This window comes from Macaca thibetana, chromosome 15 (assembly GCF_024542745.1).
Source record: "Macaca thibetana thibetana isolate TM-01 chromosome 15, ASM2454274v1, whole genome shotgun sequence".
NCBI lineage: Eukaryota > Metazoa > Chordata > Mammalia > Primates > Cercopithecidae > Macaca > Macaca thibetana.
In genome coordinates this window covers 65,405,639-65,425,297 of record NC_065592.1, presented here as the reverse complement: position 1 = coordinate 65,425,297, position 19,659 = coordinate 65,405,639, and the positions used below count along the sequence as shown (strand labels likewise).

Sequence of the window (19,659 nt, the reverse complement as noted above, 5' to 3'; positions counted from 1 at the left end):
GTGGCACATGCCTGAATTCCAGCTACTTGGAAGGCTGAGGCAGGAGAATTGCTTGAACCCAGGAGGCAGAGGTTGCAGTGAGCCGAGATCACATCACTGCATTCCAGCCTGGGTGACAGAGTGAGACTCCATCTCAAAAAAAAAAAAAAGAAAGAAAGAAAAGAAAAAAGAAAAATACAAATCAAAAACCACAATGAGATAACACTCATTATTTTGTATTTTAATACAAAGTAAATTTTGTATTAAAGGCAAAATTATAGCTGTAAATAGGTCAGTGTTTGCCTGAGCCTAGGAGGTTGAGTTTAGGGATTGACAAAAAGAGGGAACTTTTTGAGGTGATAGGTGCGTTCTAAAACTGGATTATGGTGATGGCTGCACAAAAGTACACATTTTATGTAGACCTGTATTTTAAAAGGAGTAAATGTAATGGTATTTAAATTACACCTCAATAAAGGAATTATTTTGCCAAACTTCTCTTTGCCATGGCAATGAGTTTAATTCTACATGGTGAGGATCCAATGGCCTCCACAGTGCAGAACAAGGTTCTCTACTGACCAAAAATGCACATGTAGTGTGAGCAAGAAAAAAACTTATTTTAAGCCACTGAGACGTGTGGGGCTGTTTGTTACTGTGGCATATCCTAGCCCATTCTAATTAATACAGAAATCAGTCCAGAGATGGTATTGGCTCAAGTTAATATTAAGTTTCATTAATTAAGGCAACAGGAATGAGTAATGTCTTAGACATACTGTGGTGTGGTTATTTGGCGTATGACACTGTATCAAATAGAATAAATTTTTTAGAGAATTGTACTACTGGAGAACCACCTGCACTGAAAAATGCTGACTTTTTGAAACTTAAAATGATCCTTTGGCCCCTGTGTGAGGCAGGAAAAGTTGAGAAAAATTGTTCCGCTCCTGGGGAGGGCAATTTCTTTGACAGTCTCTTCAGATACGGCCAAGAAAAATTACAGAAGAAAAAAAATCTCTCAGAAGGTGAACCCAGATGCCACAGAGACTAATGAACAAGAGCACTACTCCAGGAAATGGGCTCAAGGCCCAATCAAAGAACATTCTCTATTCTCAAGCTATGGAAGCTCAAAACATTAGATTTCAGAATCGCTACAGACCAGTGCTCACTGTGGCTTCCCAGGCTTCACTTTTCACCTTCTAAGTGGGAGTGTTCATTGCGGTTATCCCACTTCTGTTCAACCAGTGTTCATTCTGTGTTGCCATAATGGAATGCCACCGACTGGGTAATTTACAAATTTATTTCTTAGTCCTGGAGGCTGGGAAGTCCAAGGTCAAGGGGCCCACATCTGGCAAGAGCCTTCATGCTGTGTCATCCCAAAGTGGAAGGCAAAAGGGCAAGAGAGTACAAGAAAGCAAGAAAGTAAGAGAGCAAGAGAGGGCCAGACTTGCTTTCACAAAAACCCACTCCTGCAATACCAAACCCTCTCCCAAGATAACATTAATCCATTCATGAGGATGGGCCCTCTTCACACTCCTACCTTTTAATACCATCACTATGGCAATGAAATTTCATTGAGTTTTGGGGGGCACATTCAAACCACAGAAACCAGTACATTGTGTGTTGAGGGCAAATAACTGATTAGTTCACGGTGTCCAGATCAATTGCAGCCACATTTGGATTCAAAATAAGACAAGAGGGCATGTCACAGAGATGTCACAACCAGAAGGGATTTTGTTTCCCCCCCGAGACGGAGTCTCACTGTCGCCCAGGCTGGAGTGCAATGGTGCGATCTTGGCTCACTGCAACCTCTGCCTCCTGGGTTCAAGCGATTCTCCTGCCTCAGCTTCCCGAGTAGCTAGGATTACAGGTGCCTGAAACCAGGTGCCCAGGGAATTTTTGTATTTTTAGTAGAGACAGCATTTCACCACGTTGGCCAGGCTGGTCTCGAACTGCTGACCTCAGGCAATCTGCCCACCTCAGCCTCCCAAAGCACTGGGATTACGGGCGTGAGCCACTGCGCACAGCCCCAGAAGGAATTTGTTGTTGTTGTTGTTATATTCCTTGGTGCAGAAGTGAGTGTATTTTGTTTGCAGGAAAAAGAGTGAATCAGATATCTGGCAACCAGAAAGATAGTCATTTGTGCTATTCACCATCTACTTCTGGTTATTCTTCCAGACACATTAGGATTGTACTTTCCTGCACAGTTGAAGTTAGGTAAAGCTGTGTGATTTGCTTTGGACATGAAATATGTGTCACTTCTAGCTGGAAGCTGTAAGACTAAGACAGCCAGTAAAAAGGGGTCACTGGAGAACCTCTAACCAGCCTGGGCACTGGGAGGAGTATGCACTGGGGTGAAGCCTCAGGAAGTTCAGGCCATTTGCAGTGGGGAGGAGCCTGGCCTCTCCTGTTCCAGGGTAGAATGTGGGATTCAATCTGAGAGGAGGGAAGCCTACTAGCAGGACTCTTGCTTTGCTTAGAGTACCTGTTTCCCATTTTTTTTTTAACCTTTTCACCTAATAAACCCTGCCATCTCACCCTTCAAAGTGTCTGCGAGCCTAATCTTTCAGGGTAGTGTAACAAGAACCCAGCTTTTAACAGAACTAAGGAGAAAGTCCTACAACAAGACCATTTTATATACACCATGCCTCCTTCCTCTTTCCATTCCAGATAGTGGAGTCTCTGGCAATCCAGGGCCCTGTGTGAGGATAATGTGGAGCTGGTCTCTCACTGGCCTGAAATAGATGATGGAGCATGAGAGGAAGATAAGCCTTTGCTGTTGTGGATATATTCCTCCCATCAAGTCTCTTCAGGAAGCACAGGAGAGACAGAAGAAATACTCTTCAAGTCTCCAAAGCTTTTCTATTCTGAATTTAAATACTTGCTGAGTATTTCCCACATTCTTGCCCTTGAATTCCACAGGCACCCTTTATCCATTACTAGATGGCTGTTCAAGTTTTTGTTTTTAAACAAGCTCAAGTTGATTACACCAAGTTGTAACTGATGCATTCATAAATCTATCAAGCTCCTCATGCCAAAGAACAAAGGAAAGACAAGCAGGAAAGCATGGGACACACTGGGAGAATCATAGTGGACCCAGCCCAAGTGGGAATGTGGCAGAGACAAGCTACCTGTTCACCATACGCATTGCCTCTTTTTTCTGAGCCCATGGCTAGACTACATTTCTCTGCCTATTTTGTCATGAGGTAAAGCAGTGACTGAGTTCTAGCTAATGGAACTTAAACAGATATGTACCACCTTCCTCACACACCCCTCCATGCTTTGTCTCCTTCAATAGCTTGATGCAAAAGACCACAGTGACCTTAGCAGATGTGTGAAGACAGCAGAGCCACAAGACTGAAAGAACCTCGATTATTGAATCACGTCATGAAAACCCAACCACTGACAGAAACGACTGGTTTGTGACGGACATCGCCCGAACTCACATAGGGGAGGAGGGGAAGAATTTAATGTTGGATTAGCCCTTTGTGGTCTTGCATACTCCCTCCTCTGATCCTCCTTAGAGCTGAATTAGGTAGTGGAATGGTCCCCATTTTACAGCTGCATTAGGCAAAGTTCAGAGAAGTTAATGGCTAGGGAGGGGGAACATAGGCCACAATCTAGCCAAAGCCAGCCTCAAATATAGATCTCCTGATTCCCAGAGGCTACTACTTCTTCCACTGCGCTACACCTTGAATGCTGAAGATTCCTCCTTAAACTGAACATGTCAGCAGCTAATCTTTGAGCTATTAAATAAATTACAAAAAGATGACAGAAAAGGCAATCCTTCCTTGAGACAACTGTACCATCCCATTTATCTCTTCATGCCCAGGACTTGGCCAAGAACTCGGTGCAGAGAAGGGCCTTCATACCTGTATGTTATGATTTAAAAAAAAAAGTCTTACCAAGAAACAAAAATTCAAGTTCATATCACATTGACAATTAAAGACCAGCAAAACAGATGTCGTGTACTGCTTCCACATGAAGACCAACCAGAACAAGACTGCAATTCCATCAAGCGTAATTTATTTAAATAACAATTCCATTGCATGTTAAGTAAACCAGTTGTAGCAATATGAAAATATAGAATTCTGAGGAAATCTGGCAAATTAAACCTGTATCTAAATGCAGCGTATTCTGTACTACTACGAAATGAAAAATAAAATGTGTTGACTTTCAAGTCGGGATGATTTATTTGCACTTAAAAATACAATTTCTAAGAAGACATCTGTTTTCAAAAACGTCCCAATGGTAAAACTGGGCTACAGGAACTGTTGTCATCATGTTGAAATTTTAGATTTTATATTAGCATTAGCTTAAAAATCAAAGATGATAACATTAACACAAAATCAGCAAGAGAATACTCATTGGGAACAGTTCTTATGTTAAAAATATCAGAGGTTCACAGTTTTCTTCTTTTTTCTTGACTTACATTGATAAAATGCTTTGATAGCTACAATCAATTTCACTTTCTAGTACCAGATCCAATGCCTACTTGATCAGCAGATGGATGTTACTAACACATTCATTTTATATAGAACTCGCACATCTTCAGTTTCTAAAAATGTTTTGCTCTGCAAAACTGTGACCGCTGAGAATGGGAAAGATAGGAGACTAAAATGTAATGAGAAGAGAAAAAGATAAAATGCTGACAATTTTTAGTAACAGAACATTAAATTATAAAGTACATACAGGTAGCTTTGATGATTCAACGAGAAACTTCACATTCGTTTACAAAGTGCTATGGCCTCTAATTTTATTTTTGTTTAATACAAATGAAAGTGAAATCCACATATTATCAAAGAATTCTGAACTCCTTCTACATGTGAAGTTAACAGAGGTTTTTAGGTGGGCAGACCACAAGACAGGTTTATTTTGTATGTTTTAAGGCAAAGCAAAATCTCCCAAATGAAACATCTACAAAATACATTTGCTTTGAGAATAAATTTCAGTAATAAGAAAATACTTCTCACTTATTAAATATACATATTTGCCTTTACATTTGATTTAGCAACTTGAATCAAAAAATGCAAGTGTTCTATGAACATCTGCAAATCAATATTTTTAGACACCAATACATAAATGAGTCAGTTTTCATTCAGGTGTTTGGATGTCAACAGTCAGCAAAAGAAAAAAAAAAAGAAACAGACTACTTATGGAATATTCCCTAACACAATATGAGAATGTAACATATTTTTGAGAATTAAGTAATTTTTCTGGACCATACATATCAGTGAAACACATATGTTCTCCTTCTGCAAATATTAATAAAGAGAACTCAAGAGTGCATAAGCCATTAAATTTAACCAACAGCCTAAGATTCAAAATGTTTACCATAATCTCTGTTTATGTAAATTATTTTCTTAAAGAAAAAACAAATCACTCTATAGAAAGTAACTGTCTACTTTCAAGAATACATCACTTTGGGGAAAAAATGTGAATAAAAGCTGAACTTGGCCAGGCGTGATGGCTCACGCCTGTAATCCCAGCACTTTGGGAGGCTGAGGCAGGTGGATCACCTGAGGTCAGGAATTCGAGACCAGCCTGACCAACATGGAGAAACCCTGTCTCTACTAAAAATACAAAAATTAGCCAGGTGTGGTGGCACATGCCTGTAATCCCAGCTACTTGGGAGGCTGAGACAGGAGAATTGCTTGAACCCAGGAAGCAGAGGTTGCAGTGAGCCAAGATCATGCCATTAAACTCCAGCTTTGGTAACAAGAGTGAACTCTGTCTCAAGGGAAAAAAAAAAAAAAAAAAAAAAAAAACAAAGCTGAACTCATTTATTATCCCCAAAATTGCTACCTGGACGTTTGTCTACATTAAAAATAGGAATGACTTAAAATGTCTACATGATTTCCAAGGCAAAGAGTGTCATACCTTCAAATTGAGTAAGACCATTGTATTCGTCCATTCTCACACTGTTATGAAGAAATATCTGAGACTGGATAGTTTATTTAAAAAAGAGGTATAACTGACTCACAATTCTGCATGGCTGGGAAGGCCTCAGGAAACTTACAATAATGATGGAAGGCAAAGGAGAAGAAAGGCACCTTCTTCTTCACAGGGTGGTAGGAAAGAGAAGTGCTGAGCAAAGGGGGTAAAGCCCCTTATAAAACCATCAAATCTTGTGAGAACTCACTATCATGAGAACAGCATGGGGGAAACTGCTCCCATGATTCAGTCACCTCCCGCCAGGTCCCTCCCAGGACACATGGGGATTATGGGAACTACAATTCAATAAGAGATTTGAGTAGACACACAACCAAACTATATCAACCATGCAGCACTTCACAATAATACAATTCCTTTAAAAATGAAATAAGTAATATTCTTTCTTATACTCATTCTTTTTTCAAATTTTTTGGCTATAAGTCTGCTACACTGAGACCAATTTATTTCTTTCCCAAATGGTGCCCAACAGACTACCAATAATTAAAACTAATTTACTAGAAAATATTAATCAGCAATAAAACTGAAGGTGTCACTGTGATATGCCAGCATCTCTTAAATTCGTTGTTTAAATTAGTGTTTCTAAAAACTATGGCATTAACATACAAGGTGTATCGTATGTTAATATTCAACAAGTTTTACATAATGAAATTTGTTATTAAAGTGCCCTGATTTTCCCTATTAAATATCCAATCTGTAGGCATTCTTTTTAGTTAAATACAGTAAGCCAGCTGCTTTGATTTCTCCATGCAATGTCCTGTTACAGTATTACTATGCTAAACACATGTCATGGGTACATTGTATGCAGAAGGGAATGGGGCATAGACTTCCTCTGAAGCTAGATCCACCTATCTCCTCTCAATAATTCAGGCCAAGAACCTGCTCAGCCATCTCAGTCCACTAAACAGTCCTTGCAACATTTCTTTCTGCAGTTATTAAGTTACAAAATGACTAGAATGGACTTCAACAGTCCTCTAAGAGGAGAGTCTGTCAAGATCAGATAGCAACTGCTCAACATAAAAGATATCTTCCCTGGCCGGGCGCGGTGGCTCAAGCCTGTAATCCCAGCACTTTGGGAGGCCGAGACGGGCGGATCACGAGGTCAGGAGATCGAGACCATCCTGGCTAACACGGTGAAACCCCGTCTCTACTAAAAAATACAAAAAACTAGCCGGGCGCGGTGGCGGGCGCCTGTAGTCCCAACTACTCGGGAGGCTGAGGCAGGAGAATGGCGTGAACCCGGGAGGCGGAGCTTGCAGTGAGCTGAGATCCGGCCACTGCACTCCAGCCTGGGCAGCAGAGCGAGACTCCGTCTCAAAAAAAAAAAAAAAAAAAGAAAAAAAGAAAAAAAAAAAAAAGATATCTTCCCTGATGATGAATTCTCATGTGCCCTTTTCATTACATTTCAAGTTCAACATTTCAAAGTAACTAAATCTAACAGCAAATGTATAAAAGACAAAACTACCAACAGTAGGCAGCAGAAACAAGTAATCTAACACTTAAAGACAAAAATATGTAAGTAACTGGACTCGGGGAGGGAGGATTTGGAGAAAAATCCTGCATTTCTTTGGAAAGAACTGTATAAAACAATGTCTATTTATTATTTGTAAGTTGTTCTGTATATAGCTATCTATAGATACATGTATCTTATGAAGAAATATCTAAAGAGATTAAAAATGTCTTAATTATATATATGCATATCACTTAGGTATCATACACATTCAAAAATAAATTATTCTCTAAGTGGGTAACATGTATCTACAAACCTTTATTTTATATATATATATATATATATATTTTTTTTTTTTTTTTTTTTTTTTTTTCCTTTTTTCTTCTTTTTGAGATAGGGTCTCACTCTGTCACCTGGGGTGGAGTGCAGTGGCATGATCTTAGCTCACTGTAGCCTCAAACTCCTGGGCTCAAGTGATTATCCCACCTAAGTTTCCCCAGTAGGTAGTACTACTAGTGTACTCCATCATACACAGCTAATTTTTTTTTCTTTTGGTAAAGACAGGGTCTCACTATATTGCCCAGGTTGGCCTCAAACCCCTGGTCCCAAGTGATCCTCCCACTTTGGCTTCCCAAGTGTTGGGATTACAGGCATGAGTCACCATGGCCAGCCTCTAAAAACCTTTAAATAGTAATATTCGCCTAGTTGACAGAGTCAATGTTGAAACATTAATAATAAAGCAATTGAAAAGGTTTCACTAGATTTCTCAGAATAATTTTATCTTAGAAAATATTGGGCCAGGCACGATGGCTCACACCTGTAATCCCAGCACTTTGGGAGGCCGAGGCGGGCAGATCACCTGAAGTCGGGAATTCGAGACCAGACTGACCAACATGGAGAAACGCCATCTCTACTAAATATACAAAATTAGCTGGGCATGGTGGCACATGCCTGTAATCCCAGCTACTTGGGAGGCTGGGGCAGGAGAATTGCTTGAACCCAGAAGGCGGAGGTTGCAGTGAGCCGAGATCGCACAATTGCACTCCAGCCTGGGCAACAAGAGCGAAACTCTGTCTCTAAAAAAAAATATTAATCATGAAATCTATCTTCTCAAAGTTGTGAATCACTCTTCTATGACTCTAACAACTGTACTTTGTAAAAAAGTAAAGAATGTCTGTAAAATCAAATTAAAATCATAATCTCAAAAATAAAATTTCTTATTCTAGTACATAAGGAGTTTGGCGGAGGGAGGGCAGAATAATGTTCAAATATGCCAATGACACTGATTATCTGCAGATAAACATGATGAAACGAAAGTATAAGGGCACTTAAATAGAAAAAGCAAACTTCACAGATTTGTATGTGAAGCACAAATCAGGTGATCATAGTAGACAGCAAGTAAAAGCCAGAATTCCCGAAAGCAGGCTATTGGGAGGCCTTTAAGAAGTGCAGCACGTATGAGTGAATGCTCTGTTAGCATTCAGCACCATTCCCACATGGGCTGTAAGCCATTCCGGGTGCTCCGCAGCCATGGGTGGCAAGGGGCTACTGTACTGGGCAGAGCAAGGCTGAGGGAAAACAATACGGCTTACAGGCTCATGAGGACGAGGTAATTTTCTAAGATCCATTCCAGGCCCGAGGAATCACAAAATCTTAGGGTATTAAAACATCACTGGAGTCTTCATTAACTTGTTTTAACTAAATGTATTTGAATTTCAGATTTCTAAATATGGAGAGTATAAATAGGAAGAAAAAAAAAAAAAGCAGAAATACAGGGGGGGAAAATGAATGAAGCATTAGATAATTCCAGAAGATTTTCCAGTTGGCCACAAAGACCTTTTTAAAAATTATTTTTAATGTCCAAGCTGGGGGAAAAACCCTTCTATTTATGAAGATCGACAGACTAGACTCACTTTAAAAAGGAGTGGATCATGAAGTCAGGAGATCGAGGCCATCCTGGCTAAGCTAAGCTACAGGCTGGGCAGGAGAATGGCCTGAACTCGGGAGGCAGAGTTTGCAGTGGGCTGAGATTGTGCCACTGCACTCCAGCCTGGGTGACAGAGCAAGACTCCATCAAAATAAAATAAAATTAAAATTAAAGTAAAATAAAATAAAATAAAGGAGTGGAATCATAAGTATTAACACCAGGGATTGTTAGTATCTATCACAACTACCTCTAATAGTAGCTTTGAAAGAGAAAACATTCACTTTTATTTGAAATGGTGGGGGGAGCACTTTTTCTTCACACACTCGATACTGATTTGAAGCCCTAATAGAAGAATCATAGAATGACCTCAAAGTTCAACTAGTCTAAGCTTCTAGGACAGGCAGAAATGGCAGTCACATTAGCCCTGCTTAAACTCACCCCTTTGCAGAAGAACTGGTCATTGATTTTAGACTGTTGGGTTTTCCGATAATGAAAAATCTTCCTTGGCACTGATTAATCTGGAATTCAGCTTCCTACAGCTTTTATCCACTTGTCTCATCTCTGCCTTCTGAGGACAAAGACAGGATCAATGGACTTAATTTTCCTATATAACTTGGAAACTTCTTGTATCAAGGAGCACAGAAAACATTAACATATATGTCCAGATAAGAGCTGATGCAGTTCACCTTTCATTCATTGTCAAGGGGAAATCATGCCTTCCTCATCACCATTCCTACAAAGCACAATGTTACTTAAATTTATACAGCACCAATCAGAACCCTGCCTCTCCATTAAGGGAAAAAAAAAGGCAATTATGCCAGGAAGTACAGGAACTGCACTGTCAGACACAATGGGCAACCCAACCCCATTATAAATGCCCCTGAAAAAACTAGATAAAACTGTCACTTCAGTATTCATTCTTCACAGAACACCCTAATAACTCCAAAATGCAGTATTAGCTGATGCCACAAGAAGTTGGTGTCACTACAATATCTTGAACATAGCAGGAAACACAAATATTTGTAGCATTTTGATATTACAGTACTAAAAGATCCACTGGATATACTCTCCATAAAGAATAGGAAATAAAAATAAAACAAAATATAAATAACAAAAAAGATTTTTATATGGAGATGAATTTCTTTTATATTTTTTAGTAATGCAGAGTTAAAATAAAAATGGCCATTCTAAGCTTAAAATTCTTTCATTTTATACCCAAGAGAATTTTTTTTACTGACTTGCAGCACTGACTTGCAGCTTCTCCCAGTAACAATGTAAGAATATATGCTCAGTATACCCACAGTCACAATGTAGGTGTATGCTTTCAAAAATAATGTTACCAAAGCTCTTCTAAGAACTTTATAAACTTTTTCCAAAGCTATACACAAATAATTTTTAATGTATTTTCCACTACTAATTATAATGACAGTCAATTTTATTTTCTATTTTGTCTGTACCTAAAGTTGTATTATTAATAACACATTGATATCTACCACCATAGTATCTGAAGGGGTGGTACTCTGACTTGAGTTCTATTAATCATCTTTCATTGGATACACATCCTCAGTGTCAGTCAAGAATTGGTACCTTGAAGAAAACAAGCCACACACTGCTTGATACATGTCCATGTGGCCGGGAAACTACTTGATACAGGTCCATGTGGCAGGGAACCGCAGGAGCAAGTTCATCTAACCTGGGTAGCCTACTGTCAACATCAAACACATGAATACACAGCAAAGTATTTGAATTTCTACGCCTCTTTCATTTTACAACACAGACCACAGTATCAGCCAATACTTTTGTGCCGATACTGTAATCCGGGCATAAAAAACCATAATTATTATAATAACTCATACTTTTGTATAGCCTTTTACAGTTAACAAAAAGCTATCACATGTTTTATCTAATTAAGCCCTCACAAGTACCAAACACTATGCCGCTATCCACACTGCGGCAACTGAACCACGAAAAGCTGAGCTACTTACTCCGTGTCATGGAACTATTAACCCACAGAGAGGAACTCCTGACTCCCAATATGTGGCTCCTTCTGTTCAACTGCAGAGGCTTCTGTGACAAGTTACTCCTCAAAATGGAAACAGAAATAAGGCCCAGATTCATCGACTCATGAACTGTCTTTCCTCACTCTGGATGCCACAACACATACGTGTGGGGAGTGGGGGACAATGGTGATGACTGAAAAATAAAACACTCCAAGTGGGAATGGTTTGCATGCAACATTTTAAAGTCATTTGTTGAAAATAAATACCTAATACATAGACTCACAGTTACAAAACTGAAAGAGACCTTGAAAAGTCATCTGTTCTTTAATACAGATTTCACAGAAGAAGAAAATATGGTGACACACAGGGCACGGCAGACTCCCCAAAGGTCCCCTCACTAACCGCTAACGGGTAGCAGAACCAGGACCATTCGGGGTGTCCAGTTCTTTTCTGCTCCATGCCCTGATTCTGTTTCCCAACTAAGGGACTAAGCAAGGTCCAGATATCTACAAGGAAACATCACAGTGCTGGAGAGGTTAGAAAACTAGGTCTTACCAACATCTTAAGTATAAAAATTATTGATATTTTACATATCATTTAAAGCAGCAGGAACTTTACTTCCTAGAAGAAAAAATAATCTATGTATGTATTTCAGGCTCTCATTGCTAAGGTTAAGAAAAATTCCTAAAATATGACACTTTCTTCCCATTAGATACACAGGGGTTTTTGAATTTTGTTATTATAATAGACTTAAGTACATTCAAAATCAGTCTCTCCAAAATGCCACCACCTTTAATCAAATGAAGACTAAAAAACCATTAACTGAATACTGGATCATCCTTTATAGATACGGGTCTCTTCAACCCACGAAGTACATTACATCCCATCCGTGTTCATGTTCCCAGACTGTCTTTTTCAGACGTCTTCTGAAGGTCACTGCTAAGTTATTTTAAATGTAAGTGATATTTATTTATCTTCTGAAATTTAAATACTAGGCAACAAAATATCTCAAAAGTTTAACTACCCACAAATCTAAAATTGGCTCAACTTGTAAGCTATTTGCTAAACAATATCAATTTCCACATTAAAAAAATAAATAATCTAATTAGACTATTGCATCTGCAAGTCTTTCAAAAGACTTCTTCACCCCCCAATTCAAATCTAATATGAAATTCTTTTGGGGGAGGCAAAATATAAGAATTGTCTAGATAATATAGAATGCCATTCCATAGGAAAAAAAATTATGTAGACCAACAGCAAATCTCTCAGATGATAGAAAATATTGACAATAAAATTAGTTTTTTGTCTCTTATTCACAATATCACTTTTCCACTTTAACATAAGGTTGAATCTATAGCAGATTGCCGATGCTAATTGAGGGAAAATTCCATCCTTCAAGTTCTGATCAATCTGAGGAAGGTTTTCTCCAGAGGTGAAGAGCTGCCTGAATTCTGAAGTGTAGTCTGGACTCCAAGGAGTAATCTTTGTAGTTGTTCCTGAAGACAATAACAATAAAATTGCATAGTCAAAATTTATTTATATACCAGGGTACCACCACTGTCCCATTCCTCTCTGTGATCTGCTTATTTACTTTCAAACTCTAATATGCGTAACAGATTCTGGTTCTGTTGGGGGGTTTTGGGGGAACTGCAATAATCTGCATTTCTAGAAGCTTCCTGGTGGTCATCTAAAGGTCATACTTTGAGTAGCAAGGTTCTGCTTAATTACCAAACCATTCATAAACATAGCAAGAAGGTTGTGAGAAGGGCTGAATGAATTTTGTGAACTAGTCCTAAATAATTAGACTTCCTTTTTTAAATTGGAAAATTTTTTTTTCTTTTCTTTCTTTTTTTTTTTTTTTGAGACGGAGTATCGCTCTGTTGCCCAGGCTGGAGTGCAGTGGCGCGATCTGGGCTCACTGCAAGCTCCGCCTCCTGGGTTCACACCATTCTCCTGCCCCAGCCTCCCGAGTAGCTGGGACTACAGGTGCCCGCCACCATGCCCAGCTAATTTTTTTTGTATTTTTAGTAGAGACAGGGTTTCACTGTGTTAGGCACGATGGTCTCGATCTCCTGACCTCGTGATCTGCCTGCCTCAGCCTCCCAAAGTGCTGGGATTACAGGCGTGAGCCACCGCGCCCGGCCTAAATTGGAAAATTTTAAGGTAGATGCATATAAACATGGTTAGCATGATCACATGATCAATCACTCAAGAAACTGAAATGAAACAACTGCAACAAAGGCAGCAGAATTACTTAATGACATCAAAATTACTTATTCCAATTCTCAAATGTAAATATCAATAGTGTGGCCAATAATTACATAATAATTAGGCCAATGTCTTTAAAGGGGGACATAGAAATCCAAAGATTATTTAAAACCTGCCTAAGAGCATTTATGTTGACTTCCTTTTACCAGAATTGTTAAGAATCAGAAAAATGAAATCCTTTTACATACTGCCTTGGCCCATGGATGAGCTATAACTGCTTTCTTCACAGTGGCACTTATTTCTATAGCCCTTCATCTTGAACAGGTGTAAGGGTTACTCACTGGTAATCTTGATGAGGGTTAGTAAATGTATTATTCATAAACTAAAATCAATATCTTACTGGAGTTTACAAAGGATGGAATTGAGTATTTTCCTAAATGTCTGGCCACCAATGTGGGCAACTTTGCAAAGCTCCTAATACATAAAGGGAAAGTACAGACGACAGTCTTGGAATTACTGGCAAGTATCTTTATGTTTGAATCATCAGTATTGTCTTGAGTTAGTGGAGGCTTTTCATTGCTTTTTAGCAGTGAGTTACAGCCGGGCGCAGTGGCTCAAGCCTGTAATCCCAGCACTTTGGGAGGCCGAGATGGGCGGATCACGAGGTCAGGAGATCGAGACCATCCTGGCTAACACAGTGAAACCCCGTCTCTACTAAAAAAATACAAAAAACTAGCCGGGCGAGGTGGCGGGCGCCTGTAGTCCCAGCTACTCGGGAGGCTGAGGCAGGAGAATGGCGTGAACCCGGGAGACGGAGCTTGCAGTGAGCCGAGATCCGGCCACTGCACTCCAGCCTGGGCAACAGAGCGAGACTCCGTCTCCAGAAAGAAAAAAAAAAAGAAAAAGAAAAAAAAAAAAGAAACCCCGTCTCTACTAAAAAATACAAAAAAAACTAGCAGGGCGAGGTGGCGGGCGCCTGTAGTCCCAGCTACTCGGGAGGCTGAGGCAGGAGAATGGCGTGAACCCGGGAGGCAGAGCTTGCAGTGAGCCGAGATCCGGCCACTGCACTCCAGCCTGGGCAACAGAGCAAGACTCCGTCTCAAAAATAAAATAAAATAAAATAAAATAAAATAGCAGTGAGTTACTAGTCTTTTATTTTTATCATTATGAAGTTGCCTTATTGTACATTGTATATTCAAATAATGAATATTTGGAAGAGCAGGATTTATAATCCATAATTTTCCAATAGCTGGATTTGAAGATATCTATATCTAACACCTGAAATATTGGTCATACGCCCAACAAATTAACTTTAAAAGCAACTTGCTCTCCTATCACCTATATATACATATTTTAAGGAAGCCCTTCTTGGCTCTACCATGCCCCTAAAGCTTTTGCCCCATTACGATGTTCTATTCACAGCAAACATCCTAACAGAGTTGCCTAAAGTAGCTGACTCCATTTTGTTTGTCACCTCACTTGTCAAAGTCACCAACGATCCTCATGCTGCCAAATTCAGCAGCCACTTCTCTGGTCTTACCTTGTTTGAGCTCTTAGTTGCTGCCCTCATAACTGACCATCCTCTTTTTGAAACACTATTTGGTTGGTTTTCCTAGATGTCTTCCTAACTCTCTTAATCTTCTTAATCTTATCATTTAATGTCTAAGAAGATGGTATATCCCAGACCTCTTTCTCTAGCTATATAACATTCACAAAATGACTTCATCATGTGCTATCACTTTAAATACCACTATCTCTGTCTGTTGACTGAAATCTCTACATTCAGCCCTGACCTTACCACTGAACTCCATGCTAAGTATGAATGCCAACTTGCTATCTACCTAATATGAGTACCTAATAGCCATCTTAAAGAATCATGGTCTGAACAGAAGCATGTTTTGTTCTCTCCCCAAATATACTCTTCTAAGTATTCCCCAGCACAGCAAAAAGCATCATCACTGACCCAGTGGCTCAACCTCCTCAACGTGATGTTCATTAACTGTGACTTCTGTCAGGAGTGCTCCCTACCTACTTGGTTGACTTCTAATGACTGATCTCAAGACTGACTTTAATTATGCAACTCTCAGCTACAATATCATTTCCTCAAGGAAATATTTCAGAATCAATCTATCCTGAAGTAACACCCAAGCACCATGTATCATATTACAAATCTCAGCAAACATATACCACTGATTTCTTTTTCTTTTTGAGGTGGAGTCTCGCTCTGTCGCCCAGGCTGGAGTGCAATGGCGTGACCTTGACTCACTGCAAGCTCCGCCTCCCAGGTTCACGCCATTCTCCTGCCTCTGCCTCCTGAGTAGCTGGGACAACAGGCGCCCGCCACTACGCCCGGCTAATTTTTTGTATTTTTAGTAGAGACAGGGTTTCACCATGTTAGCCAGGATGGTCTCGATCTCCTGACCTCGTGATCTGCCCACCTCGGCCTCTCAAAGTGCTGGGATTAAAGTCGTGAGCCACCGCACCGGGCCCTGATATTTTTCTTGTCTATTTAATATCTCCCTCTAGCTAACAGAGCAGAAACAATGCCTGCTTGGTTTATAGTTGTCTCTCTAAAGCCTTTACTAGTGTCTGACACATAATAGGTGCTCAGTGAATAATTGCTGAATTTGAGGACAAATCACTGTTTATGACCTAGAGCTAGTCTGGCATTCTTTCTCTACTGCAGGAAGTGTTCAAGGCAAACAGGCCACAGGGTTTTTGCCTTACCTATGTGATCCATGACCACAGGTCTAAGAGCTATTGCCTACCAGAATGATAAAAATACTTTGAAACTGCCATGATAAACAGAAAAAAGAGAGAGTCTGGGTAAGATGTGCAAGCTTCACAAGATCAATGGCTCTTCAAGGAAATAATAGGTATGGCTGAATACACTGAAGGCTGGCAAACAAGGACCCAAGGGCCAAATCGAAACACACCTATTTATTTACATTTTACCTTCTATGACTTCTTTTGATATAATGGAGTAGTTGCAATGGAGACTTTATGCTATAAATCTAAAAATATTTACTCTCCAGCCATTTACACAAAAAGCTGGCCAACCCCTGATACAGAATAAAATAAGTTAGAAATCTTTCAAATAGATGCCCATAATCATATCTGTAAATAGTCACAGGGTGAGGCAGTAAGGGGGTTGGAAACAGCACAATTACAGCAAAAGCCATAAGCATAAATGTTAGCAAAAGTAGCATTATTACTAATTTGACATTATTAATTTTTAAGTATATAATGTTACTGCTGTTGTTATAGCAATATTGATATCTCTGACTCCATAACGATCAAGGAAAAGCTGCCTTCAACACTTACCTTGCAGTTTCTAGGAACTTTATGGCCTTGTCAATTTCCCCCTGGCTTTTATACAAAGATGCCAATTCAAACAAAGTGAACGGCACTAGGTAGTGGTCATACTTCAGTAGCTTTTCACTGAAAGAGCAGAGGAAAAGCAAGTAAATCTTAACAGAACAAGAAATACTTATTTTTCTAAATATATATTATTCCCATTCCTCAGAAAATATGTGCAGTACTAAGTCTATTATCATAGAAAAGCCGCCATTGTATAGTTATAGAATTCATTAAACTATGGCAATAAATAATGTTCTTTTCATATATTAATCTTTTATTCCTTAATGTAAACCCAGCACTGATGGTTGATTGCTGTCTCTTAGGTAAATCAGTGCATACAGATCTTTAAAGATTAACCCTAGATATGGCAAGATCATCTTTCTGAATATGCATGTGTTCAGAAAATGACTCCATTTAGAAATAAGAAAGTTGTATTATTTTTAAACTAAGGTTCAACTCCCTTTGTATTTTAAAGCCTTATAATGCTTTAAAAGGCCAATAAAGAAATGGTCAACACTTCTGTTTTCAACACCATTATGAGAACTCTCTGATTATAAAACATCTAGAAGCACTGAAAAAAAAATATGACTAACACCATTTCAAATGCATAGCTTAGCTCACCAGAACATAAGAAAAAACCCTCAAGTGTCGAAAACAGCTAGAATTGAAAAAGTGAGACTCTTCATATGTGGGACGATGCTGAATAAGCCCTGTGGTCTGCCTCCATCTGAGTCAAGGGCTTTGTATCCTAATGTCCATGCAGGAGATGAGGCCTTAGGCCCTCAGAAAGCAGGGAGCTGAAACTGAGACCTCTGTTTAAAGCTGGGATCCTTACAGGACTACTCCTTAAGAGAAAGGCAGGTTAGAACAAACCCACTCACTGGCAAACGAGAAAGACAAAGACAGTTGTCTCCTTGGCCAGCACTTTTGATGAGAAGAAAAAACAATTCTTTAGGAAATTAATAACCAATAGGCATGCCCACATTGAATGTGCAATTCAAATTTATATTGTCTAAATGATCCAAGAAGTAAGCAATGAAATTAACATGAAAGAGGCCCTGGGCAGAAAAAACCTTTAGGGTACCTGACAGAAATAAAATGCAAAATCACTGTAGAGCAACTCTTCCTCAATATAGCCTCATAGTAATCTCAAGATAAAACTCCAATGAAGGCCGGGCGCGGTGGCTCAAGCCTGTAATCCCAGCACTTTGGGAGGCCGAGACGGTCGGATCATGAGGTCAGAAGATCGAGACCATCCTGGCTAACCCGGTGAAACCCCGTCTCTACTAAAAAATACAAAAAACTAGTCAGGCAAGGTGGGGGGCGCCTGTAGTCCCAGCTACTCGGGAGGCTGAGGCAGGAGAATGGCATAAACCCAGGAGGCAGAGCTTGCAGTGAGCCGAGATCTGGCCACTGCACTCCAGCCTGGGCAACAGAACAAGACTCCGTCTCAAAAAAAAAAAAAAAAAACTCCAATGAAGGTGAGTTCACAATCCAAAATTATAAAGCACATAAGCAAACAATTCACTATGAGATTCACAGACAAAAAAACAGCACAATAGGTCATCCTTTTGATCATCCTTTTAATCCTTATAGAAACACTAATAAAATAGAATTCCACGGATACTTCTTTAACATGTTTACTAATTACAGAATATTACTAAAGAAGGTACATTTGGGAAGTATTTTGTCTTTATTCTTATAGGGGCACCAGTCCTCCTATATTCGCATCAATACTGTCAGGAATAAGGGGATCAGGTGGCCATGGACGGAAAGGCACGTGACACAGAGCACGTGACACAGAGCACATAGACCAGCAGTCTATGGCTGAGGTTGCTCTGGCTTGCAGAATATTTTCAAAAAATTTGAGGCAATATTTTAAAATCAGGTGATTTTACATAAAATCCAGATTCCAGGCTTTTCATGAAAAATGGTAGGGATTATTGCTATTGGGCCCACACTGTGCAGAGCAATAATCAAATAGAGCTGAGGAGTGTGGCTACACCCTTCAGAGAAAACACCCTAACCTACAGAGCCTACCAATCCTATTCCTGCTGCCACTCGGCTGGCCTGATAAAGTCAGGTTACATGTCTGGCCCCTGTAGATACTGCCTTTGTGATACAGAGAAAAGGGCCAGGGATCAGAACCTTGATTCAACTCTATGGTTAGTAATGGAGCAGGACATCATCATCAATGCTACTGGTGTGGAATAAAACCAGAACAAAACTCAATTATATACAGAAGAACTGCCCCTTGCCAAAAGAGAGACAGAGTGCTCATCACATGCCTCTCTTTCCTGCCACATTATTATCACGGTGATGGCAAGTCTGTTTACTCAGCTCTGAATCCCTAGAATCCAGCACAGTCTTTGGTACACAGTGGGTGCTCAAATATCCGTGGAATAAATGAATGGGCAAACAAATGCATGAATTAAATTAGTACCGGAAGCCAGGCATAGTAGCACACACTTGCAGTCCCAGCTACTCAAGAGGCTAAGCTGGGAGTATCTCTTAAGCCCAGGAGTTCCAGGCTGCAGTGAGCCATGATTGTACTACTTGTACTCCAGTCTGGGCAGCAAGGAAAGTCCCCCATCTCTTTTAAAAAAAAGAAAAAAAAAGGAAAAGAAAAGGAAAAAAAAAACTAAAGAAGTATGTAAAAAATAAAAAAATTAATGAGTAGCAGAGGTTCAGTATGATGCTGCCAGAGCTTGGCTAGACACCTGTTAGTTGAGCTATAAATACAGTTTTTGTGAGTCATCTTTAAACACCAAGTAGAAATACATAAAGCCATG

General features: G+C 39.6%; 1 protein-coding gene across 4 annotated transcripts in view; it reads right to left on the bottom strand.

Annotated features, from left to right (window-relative positions):
- Positions 1-9,031: 9,031 nt before the first annotated feature.
- The window catches only part of TTC39B (tetratricopeptide repeat domain 39B), a 143,768-nt gene continuing 133,140 nt past the window's right edge, over positions 9,032-19,659 (bottom strand). For all 4 annotated transcript variants that reach the window (XM_050759579.1, XM_050759582.1, XM_050759581.1 and 1 more), the window contains 2 exons: positions 16,832-16,948; positions 9,032-12,795 (listed from right to left, as the gene is read on the bottom strand). In XM_050759579.1, coding sequence (XP_050615536.1) covers positions 12,705-12,795; positions 16,832-16,948 — 208 coding nt within the window. In that variant the 3' untranslated portion in view covers positions 9,032-12,704. The remainder of the gene's footprint in view (positions 12,796-16,831; positions 16,949-19,659) is intronic.